The sequence below is a fragment of the Propithecus coquereli genome, unplaced genomic scaffold, assembly GCF_000956105.1.
Source record: "Propithecus coquereli isolate 6110/MARCELLA unplaced genomic scaffold, Pcoq_1.0 Scaffold95, whole genome shotgun sequence".
Classification (NCBI taxonomy): Eukaryota; Metazoa; Chordata; class Mammalia; order Primates; family Indriidae; genus Propithecus; species Propithecus coquereli.
The window spans coordinates 7,342,171-7,352,911 of record NW_012155840.1 but is presented as its reverse complement, the minus strand read 5'-3'; the positions used below and the strand labels follow the sequence as shown (position 1 = coordinate 7,352,911).

The 10,741-nt window shown below is 37.9% G+C and overlaps 1 protein-coding gene across 1 annotated transcript in view; it reads left to right on the top strand.

Moving 5' to 3' along the window:
- The window catches only part of MLLT3 (myeloid/lymphoid or mixed-lineage leukemia (trithorax homolog, Drosophila); translocated to, 3), a 281,858-nt gene that overhangs the window by 259,865 nt on the left and 11,252 nt on the right, over positions 1-10,741 (top strand). The window contains exons 7-9 of the mRNA XM_012665014.1: positions 3,224-3,299; positions 5,090-5,219; positions 7,816-7,915. Of these exons, the coding sequence (XP_012520468.1) occupies positions 3,224-3,299; positions 5,090-5,219; positions 7,816-7,915 (306 nt within the window). The remainder of the gene's footprint in view (positions 1-3,223; positions 3,300-5,089; positions 5,220-7,815; positions 7,916-10,741) is intronic.

The following is a 10,741-nucleotide window of genomic DNA, read 5'->3' as shown; positions in this document are numbered from 1 at the left end:
AGAACCTTCTGTAGTTTATATAATCATCCTTGATTTGTGTTTTAGGAGGGTAAATCTGATTTTTTAAAAATAAAATACATCACTTAAAGTGAGCTATAGTGCTGTTGGTTGGACTTGATGACATGTAAGACAGTGTCAACCTCCTCTACTGGCAGAATGGCTTTTGGAGCAGTTAACATTCAGCCGAATTCTGTACCAGTCAGTGTAAGTTAGTTTGAGGTCTGTCCACCACAACACAGCTGTACTTCATAAATGTTTTCATTAAGTGCTAACTGTGTTCTGTCAGGGTGCTTTCTTGCAAAACACTTTGAAGAGCATGGAGGGATGCTGTTTCTGGATAAATCAGTACATTTCTAATTATTCTCACGATGTAGTAATATATTCTTGTGCTTTCTTAAATTTAAAATTCTTTCAAAAACATTTAGACTTTTTTTGCATTTAGGAAAAAACCCTGACTGACCTAGAATCGGTGGCCTCAAGCTGGAATTTTCATCAGTATTATTTGTTGAGCTTCTTATAAATATGCCTGGATCTTTACTTCAAACCTATTAAATAAGAATCTCCTCCTGTATAGACTTCTCGCAGCTGATTCTGATGAATATCTGTGATTATCAATCTCTGGATCCTCTGTCAGTGGTTCTCAAAAATGCAGTTGGTCCTTGGACCCACAGCGTCAGCATCACCTGGGATCTTGTAAGAATCCAAATTCTGCCCCTCCACCTCCTTGACTGCTGAATCGGGGACTCCTGGATGGGGCAGTGACTGTGTTTTAACAAGTCCTTCTGTGATTCTAATGGTATGAAAGTGTGAGATTCACTGCTTTAGGTCATTTTAAAAGTCCCAGCAGCTCTCAAATGCCTTTCTTGGCTACCAAAAGCTTCCGGGACATTGGTTCGTCCACCACCATCCAACATTTTACCCTTCTATGTCCAGCTCTTTTGCTTTAAGCTTTCTATTAAATATCCTTATAGAATTAATATGTCTTCTACTGTAAACCTTCTCAAATGCTTTGTGGCCATAATAGGATATTGATCATAAATGTTGGATAAAAAGCCTTTTCTCTCATTGTATTATATTCTTTACTGTTTGTCGGCTTTCTAATGATTAGCAACTGTGGAATTATTAACTTCGTTTTTGGGTAAGAAGCTAAAAGAAGGCTACCTCCAGGTTTGGTTCTAGAATGGGCATGATGCTGGAGACAGGTCAAGTTTATTGTGGAGTAGTTGGAGCACTGGCCACCATCCTCTCTTGTCATCCTGGTGAATGTCACTCTCAGCAAATAGCTCTGGCAGAATGGCTTCTTTAAGGCCAGCACAACGTGTGCTGCTCAGGCAGGATGGGGAATTAGAGCTCTGTCTGCTCACTGTAAGAAAACCCCTTTTTTGGCTTCCAAATGGTTTCCAGAACTATCAAAATAATACCATTTGCAGGCACTTTTCATGACTGAAAAGAGCAACTTGGAGAGGAAAATCCTGCAAACCCTGGGAGAAATGTTTCACAGACGGGTATTCCACATAAATGCTAGCCGAATACCCTTTTTGTTGTGTAACTCACCATTGGGGCTTAACAGTGGAAGCCACTCAACAGAAATGAAGAGCACCTCACACAGGCATTTGTACTTGTAAACCACCTCTTCTTTGTGGACCACAAACAGTGATGTGTCAGACATTGTACTACAATTCTCAAGTAAATCTTGCAGTGGCAAAGGGTTGGTGGGCCACCTGCTGCTCATTAGAGACCCTGTCTGGCTCTTTTCCTGCAGAATGAGTGGTAGATTGTTGACACCTGTTTTCCCATCCAGCCTGAGGATGTGAAGTGTGTATTAGGAATGCCTGAAAGTGCTTCCTTGTGTCCGAGTTGGCAGAGCTTGGTGCTACTTAGGGAGAAGGCGGTGGGAATTCAGGGCTGGGAGGGGAGATGAAAAAAATCAGCGATGAGAAACTGAAATAAAACTGAACTGAGGTTCTCACCCTCATTTAGTGGTTTTTGATTGTGCTCTTTGTCCTCCAACTTGGTCACCCATTGAATGAAGTAAAAATATGTGTCCTATACATGCAAAGATCTCACCTCAAATATTTCCCAAATAGCATGAGTATGTAGTTGAAACTATGAGCACATTAGAAATGGGACAGAAGTAGTCCACTCTTACAATGAAATTTATTAGCATTATTAAGTTATTTTAAAATTTGGCCTTAAATATGTACAATTCACATGTGTTGGTCATAGATCAATTTCTTTACACATTTCTATCCATGTATCTGCTCTGCCTAACCTACTTTACCTGCTGTGAAGTCTCTCGTAGAAACTGTGGTAGATGGTGGAACAGAAGTCTAATGTACCATTAGTCACACATATAGAGTGCCTGCTGTATGCAATGCATTATGTTAAGTAAGAGGGGATAACAAGAAGTATAAGACAGACCCCTACTTTTTCAAGTGCTGGCAATCTATAGTCTATCTGAAGGAGAAAAGACACAATACTAAAGCATGTGTAATAAGCAAACAGATGATCTGTCAAGTACATTTTTAGTGGGTTTAGAGAAGGAAGAACTGAGTTGGGTGGGTCAAAGAGGATGTAGAACTTGTTCTGGGTATTAAAAGATGAGGAGAGTTCATTGACAAGCAAGAGATTGGGGTGTGTGTATGACACTCTCTTCCTACCATTAATAGGCTGTGGAATTAAAGGGAGTTTTAAAAATGGCAGCATTTTCTCCTGACTCATTTGTGGGACTTGGCTGGGTCTCATCATAGACATTGGCCTCCACTTGTGAACTGTGGATGAATGGGGTTAGGGTTGGGTCATGACCTTGGACCAGAGTGAAATTAACTGGCTCATAATGTGATTGAACTAATGACCTTGGCCTCATTACCACTATGTTTTAACCAGTTAAGTCAATCAAACATTGCAGAAAGGGTAATCAAGGTATCTTTTAGAAAGAGATCTGTATAGCGTAAACATAGCAGAAAATCAAAGCCAAGTCCTTTCCTCATGTATTACCCAGGTGTTTATCTCATCGTCCTTGAGTTTATATAATTATTTCTGCTTCTAATAAAAATAAGGTAGACAAAACAAAAAGGACAATATGATTCTCCTGTGTTAGTATTTTGCTTAATGAAACATGTAATCATTTTTGCAAAGAATGCTTTGAACAACACTGTTTTCAATTTTAGATGTGTAGTGTCCCTTACATTTATTGATGGTACTTTTCTCTTCTTCTTCAAAGTCTGAACAACCCAGTCCTGCCAGTTCCAGCTCCAGCTCCAGCTCTAGCTTCACACCGTCCCAGACCAGGCAACAAGGTATCAACATCTCCCAGGCAAACTATAAGACATTTTTCTCATAAAACATCTTAATGAGTTGATTTATGACCTATCTTCTACTGTTTTATTATTTGAATGATAACTTGGCTTTTATGCAGTTGTATTTATTTCCCTTAGGAATACACTAGAGTATTTTTCTGATATATGAGGCCAGGGTCTAGAAATTCCTCCCTTTCCAGTCCCTGCCATCAGATTCCCATTTTACAAAAGGATTATAGACACAACCCATTCCAGGGAGTTCCCAAAGGAAATACAATAGCAAAAGCTGGGCTTAAGAGGCTTTGACATAGAGAAATAGATTTTCACTCTTCTTCCTGGACATCTTTCATTTTATTTATTTTTCTAATAGACTTGTTTTTTTAGCAAATGTTAATTGGCTTTTAAATATAGTTTTTCCTCTACTCGTGATCAAGTGTTAACTTGAACTCAGAATAAAGAAATTTAAAGTAGAACACTTAATTATATTTCTTTTTTGTGTATATGCAAAATGATTAAATATGGGCTCTTTTTTCTTTTGCATGAAAAATGAGTCAGTATTAAAGAATAATTTGTTTTTTAACATACTGAACATCACCCTTTTCATTGACCACACTGAATTCCTGATAGTCTTGTATGTTTTGAAAAGGATTAAATTGTTGTGTGTGTTTGGTCTAAGGCTAAGCTTCTAGGAAAAAAATAAAATAAAAGACAGTAATTGTTTTGCCTATTCGGAGGCCTTGTTCCACCGACTTCCAAAGAAATAAGCCTACTACAAAAGCAGAAAAATTGGGATTTTGCAGAATGTGAGGTTGCAGGGAGTCAATACTTATTTTAGAACTGAGTTAGCGATAGCTTAGATATTCTTATCAAAGATTAGACTTTAGGATTGCCTAATCCAGAATGAAAGTGCCTTTCTCACTTTCTTGATTGCCTTTATAATTTTTTCTAAGATTAAAAATATCTATTTGGCTTTCACCACATTTAGCATAGTAAAGTGAAAATAAGCTGCACTAAAGAGTTTGTATGTGTGTTTTTTTAGCCCCATCCTGTCCTAGAATAAAATTCATTATGGCTTGATTTTTTTTTGCTTCTCATCTAATACTGGTTACTGTCTTGAATTTTCTGGGCACTTGATTTATTAGAGTCTTATTTATGTTAATACATGCTGGTATTTTGCCAGGAATTTCTTAAAAAGTAAAATGAAAATTGGCTGTTTAAAATTGTTGCAACAAGACCTTGTGTCCAAGATCAATATGAAGATCAGAGATAGGACATTACACCATGGAACTGAAATACTTTATAATCTGAACTTGACTGAACTGCTTGCTTGACCTGAAATTGACCTTGAAATAAAAGGAACAGCTAAACCTTAATAGATCAAAAACTACCACACAAAGGCTGCATTGCCAAGAACAAGTTACAACCACAGTGATTTATTAATCTCAAGTTTTCAATACATGGATTAACCTAACAAAACATTCAATTTACTAATAGATCTTTTTCTTTCTAGGTATAATTTTTCTTAGGGAAGAAAAATACACAGAAAAAAACTTTCTAGAAAATAGAGATTCTTTAATGAATATTTTGGGGAATCTGTTATGAAAACAATAGTGTTTTGGCAGAGGTTGCATTCCAGAAACTGTACCAAATTTGTCTTGTAAATTGTATAAATATATATGATTGTTGTTTAACCAATATTCAGTGCTGGCAAGCATCCCCCTGCGTCTAATATGGCTGAGTGTGTTTGAAATAGTATGTGTGATAGCCTGTGGTTCTCTGTCATTACTCAGGTCCTTTAAGGTCTATAATGAAAGATCTGCATTCCGATGACAATGAGGAGGAATCAGATGAGGCAGAGGATAATGACAATGACTCTGAAATGGAGAGACCTGTAAATAGGGGAGGCAGCCGAAGTCGCAGGTGAGTGTCTTGGCAGGAAAGAGGTTCCCTGCTATGGAGCCATACCTGTTCACTAGACGTACTGGTATAATCACAGCGAGGTGTGAAACACCAAACCAGGGGCAGTAGATGGTCACATTCATTTGAAGCGGGGGCACCTTGAAATGCTTACACTCATCTTTACAGGGAACAATTTTTCCTCTCTCTCAGAGAAAAGAGGCTTTTCCTCTAAAAACTTTATAGGAAAAAGTTATAGTAGAAGTCCTTGTTCTTGAAAGTATATGCCAAGTGGCAGGACTGACTGTTGAAATAAAATCTGTTTTCATTTGAATAGTTTGTGTAGATCTCTTGCTGGAAAAAGTCTCAGAATTTGAAGAAATGTGTTAGCTGTTTGTAGTTAGAAATATATGGATGGCTCTAGTGAATTATGTGTGTGACCTAATTAAAACTAGGATCACCTGTGTCTGTTTTCCAGAAAATAAATTCCTTTTAAGTGTGCTGACAATTAGATTCCTTAAGTAGCTTTAATGCTGTGAGGCATAATTCCACATTATAAGATGGTAATTCATGTCACTTATAATTAATAGTCAACTTAATTGCCTTGAGGATTTTATTTCTTTATCACGGGAAAAACAAATAGGCATGCTTACTTCAATTTGTTTTGAGTAGAAAAAACGAATCTACTTGAACTTAAAATCTAATTACATTTATAATATATTGCATTAAATCTTTCCCCATTATCCATTACTATGTAGAAGGCCCTAAAAAGAATGCAGTCTTAACTTAAACTGGACAGATCATATTCTTCCTAATTGGCAATTCCTTAGTGTCCTTCGAGAAGAGCTTCCTTAGGGCATGTGCCATACCAGATCTCTCAGTGACTCTTCTTGTGGCCCTACTCAATACCTCTTTCACTACCGTGTCTCCCAAACTCACCTGCCAGTATTCCTTTTAAATGGGAGAAAATAAGGAACCTTATGACCTTTGCCTTATAATATTTCCCTTTAGAAGTCTTTTATCTGACAAGAATGAAACTGGGTAGGGCAAAAAGACCTCAAAATGAACTGAAACTGGCAGTTAAGTAACTTACTTACACCAACCAAAATCCTGACCACTGGCTGCTCTCAAATCTAGTTGATGAAAAATACATGAGCTATTTATATAGTTCCCCAAGTTGTTATTCAAAAAATCTGGACATTCTGTGATTAGCTATTGCCCACCCACTTACTGCCCTGTCCCCTGAGTCAGTGTGGTCAGATCATACAGGTTTGTGAGTTGTCTGATGTAGGTTCACATTGCTGGGGACGCTTTTCTTTTCCTCCGCCTGACGTGCTGTTGGCACGGCAGCGCCAGCGTAACATTTGATCTTCAGTGCACTTGTGAAGTCTCAACTGTTTAATCAGTTTAAATACTCAGCCTTCCACTTCAGTCAAGAAGCATTTTAAAGCAGCGCTTCAACTGAACACTTCATTAATGTAATTTAGTTAAGAAAAACAAGTTCCATCAGTTTTTGCTAAAAGAATGTCCCAGTGTATCCTTTTCATTTCCTTTCTTGTATCTTGTGTATCTGAATACATTATAGAGCTAGAATGTGATTGCCTATTCAGAGCGAAAGAAAAACTATCCTGATTTCTAAAGCATTTTCTGTTTCTGTGAAGCATATTATATTAGGTTACTGTATAACCAGAGAGAGGGAGCAAACACTGTATGAAGGACGGCATACATTCAGCAGAGTAGAATAAAGAAATATCTCCTACTCTGGCTATAAAAAAAAAAATCATTTTTTTTCTTAAAAGAAAAGGGAGGAGGCGGTATTTTCATTGTCTTTAGTTGTTGAAAGATATCATTGTGTTTTTCTAAACCACTTATCCCAAACACACTGTTTCTTTGTGTTGCTGTAGTATATTTCCAAAGAATTGTTTTATCAGTGTTCATAACTAGAGACAGCCGTGAATCGTGACACAGTAGAAAGGATTTGTGGTGATTCTAGCATGCCCACTCCACACATCCGATCCTCAGATGTCACTCTGAGCTGTCAGTGGTGCAGGGCTGTTGGTCCACATTCTTCATAGCAGTTGCTTCCGCTCCTGCAGCCTGTATTCTAGCCATATTTGTAACTTTACTTTTTCCATCCGTAACAAAGAGGTAGGGGAAAAGGAAAATAAGAGTAGTAATCTACAAACTAATTTTGCTGACCTTCTGTAAGCTTGACTAACGTGCTTGGTAATAGTAGGTAGGTGGAGCTGAAGAAAGAAGATTAAATGAATAAATAACACCAGTAAAGTACAGTGGCTGGGCACTAGCTTTGGGTTGCTTGGGCTTGAATCCTAGAGCCACCGCTTTTACTTCTGTGACCCTAGATGAGTGACCTAGTTTCTCTAAGTGTCAATTTACTCATCTGTGAAACAGGAGATCATGAAAAGAAAAATGGCAGGTAAAGCACTTAACACGGTTCTGGATACATAGAAAGAACCAATACATGTTAGCAGTTGTAAGTTAAAATGAACTTCTCAATGGTTAATGTTTGGAATCCTTACTTTCCATGTCTATTTCCATGGATATTTCAAGAATTGTCCATTTGTAGTGATACATATGACCTCTCTCTCTTTCTTTTCAGAGTTAGCTTAAGTGATGGCAGCGATAGTGAAAGCAGTTCTGCCTCTTCACCACTACATCATGAACCTCCACCGCCCTTATTAAAAACCAACAACAACCAGGTAAATGGTCAGGTTTTCACTTTTCAGACTCTGCAGAGCTAGATGGAATCATTTTTACAAAGCACACAAAATTTTTTACCCCGTAATTTTAAACAAAGTCCTTCTTGAAGCCACAATCCCATGAATAAAGACACAGTTTGGGTATAAGAACTTCTGTTATCACGAGAAGATGAGTATGTTCCATTAGAGGAGTAATTAAGTAAGTGCAAGAAGGGGTGGTGACAGAAAGTGTTGCCCATACTCCTGACTTCTATGTACTTTACACCTCAGCAGTAAGCAGGTGACTTAATTGGAAAGAGTATGACCTTTGGGGCTAGTATAAAGCCTGGTTCTTTACTACTGGTAATATACTGGTGGGAAATAACTTTTAACTTCCGATTCTCAGTTTACTCATCTGTAAATGACATTAACACCTACCTTGCAGGTTATTGGGAAGATGAAAAATAATATGTGTAAAGAGCATTAGGCAATGCACAGCCCCTACTTGGCACTCAGTTGATGGTAGGTGTTTATTATTACAGGTGCTTTGCCTCACTTTTCTTCTCCAAGAAAAAAGGGTCATCACTTAGGATTATAAGAGAAAATTAGTAAAACGTAGAGAAAATCATGGTCCTTATCATTGTTATAAATTGAGCTAAAAGAAAGCTTATTAATTTCACAGTCAACTCAAAAATATAATTATTTGGATAAAGTCTAGGCAGAATTTCTAAGGCTGTGAGATAGAGCTCTTATTAAACAAATAAATAAGATTGGGATATTTTCATTACCTACTAAAATAAACTGTTTTCAAGTATCATGAATATTGTAAAGGCCTCATTGTGCATTGAGTTGATACTCTCATTACCATAAGTTTTTCTTTTTGTTTACACAGATTTCCTGTGACCTCTACAATAATTGCATAATTCAAGTTACTATATGAATATTAACTTGAAAATTAAAGAACTGTGTTTTTCTGAAAATTTTGTTTCACAGGCATCCTACAATTTTAAGTGGTCTTGCCCTTGAATTTGTGATATTTGTTTTATTTGGAAAATGTTATTTTATAGCTGAAGACATTTTCATTTTACATTTTGTGTAAAGCGTAAGCACAGATCTCTTAAAATTTAAAATTCCTCATTTACACGGTTTATCTATAACTTAAATCCTTCATTGTTAAGTAGGAATGATACCTTTGCTCTTACTGCACCAGTTACAGTTCGGTGGCCATTTCTTCGTGTCCTGCGTAAGAATGGAAGCCCAGCCTCATCATCTGGGGTGTTGAGGGAGTTGGTCACTTCTTCCATATCCTGGCTCCCTGCGACCCTGCCCCACCCGTCTCCAGGGCCAGCCCGCCAGCCATCCTTCACCTCTGCACGGCCTCCCCCCACCACAAGGGGAAAGTAAAGAAATGAAGACATAAACATCACAGCCAATCAGATGAGGGGAACACTGGGCTGGCTAACTAGATAACCTGGGATCCTTTTGTAATTCGTGCTTTACTAAGAGCTGGCAAAAAGAATAGAATTTGGATGTCGACTGTATTTTTTATCCTATTTAAACCTATTTAGGCTTGATTTCTGCTTCCAATGGGTGGTCTGTCAGAACTAGGATCCTTCATGGGCAGTAGCAGTGGCTGCAGTTCTGGGAGTGACAGGCTTTAGGGTGTGCTTTTGTGCCCCTCATCAGTCTCTTCACACATCTCTCCTAATCGTGGCGAAGACTGAGCTCACTGAGGAGACGCGGCTTCAACAAGCCCCTATCTTACCCTTCAAGCCCGATAGCTGCCCTTAAACCCTTCCAGAATGGGCAGTCTGGAGCTGACCCTGGCTGACTGTAGGGAAAAGTTTAGATTCCTTGTCAGACTGTTTTTTTTTTAACCTGTCTAGCAAAACAAAACCAAAAACAAATAGTATCATCTATCTAGAGAGGGTAAAAATTACCTTATCCGATTAAATAGCACAGCAGTGCTTCCTTGGCATGTCTAGTCGATAAATGTAGCTTCACACATGTGAATCGTCCACCTGTCGGTAATGCTCCATCATATGTTTCTTTCTCCATGTACCTATAAGCATAAGAAAGTCTATATACTTCTACATTTAGCTAGTCTGGGATAGGAAATATGTGTACCACACGAGTGCTTGGCTCCTTGGAGCTGTGTCTTGGAGCTGAGAAGGCAAAATAAGGTTTTTAAAAATTTTAGTACTGATTTCTTAACCTCTCGAATCACCTACATTGGGTCAGATGTGATGCTATTCCTTTAAGTCCATGTTCTGGGACTTAAAAAGCTAGTATTTCTTAGTTCTCCATGCTGATGGAGTAATAGTAAAAATATCTTAAAAATCTAAAAGTAACTTAAATTTCACTCTGGAATATGTTTTCAGTCTTATATTCGAATGTGTGTGTATATGTGTGAGAGAGGAGGAGGGAGAGGAGGAAGTGGAGGAAGGCGAGACAAAGAGAGAATATGAATATGAAATTTCACATCAAATAAAATAGATGAAAACATACTGGGAAGGCCTGATGCCAAGATGGAAAGAGTGAGCTTCCTTCTTTCATACGCCTTGGCTGTTCTCTATCTGAAAATTGATAGTGATCTCTCAGGTTTCTGTGAAGTACTAGGAAAGCTGAATTGTCTGTTGCCTTTTCGCAAATCTTTCAGGGACTAGGGAAGAGAGAAAGTGCTAATTGAGTCAAACATTTTCTAACTACTGGAAAAAAAGTGAACAGAGAGCCACATGTCAGCAAAGTAATTAACCTGAGTATTGTTAGGAGCTACTAATGATCATTAACATGAAAGATCTATCAGTAGAGAATCCATCTCCTGGATAATTGAGTTGTCATTCCTCA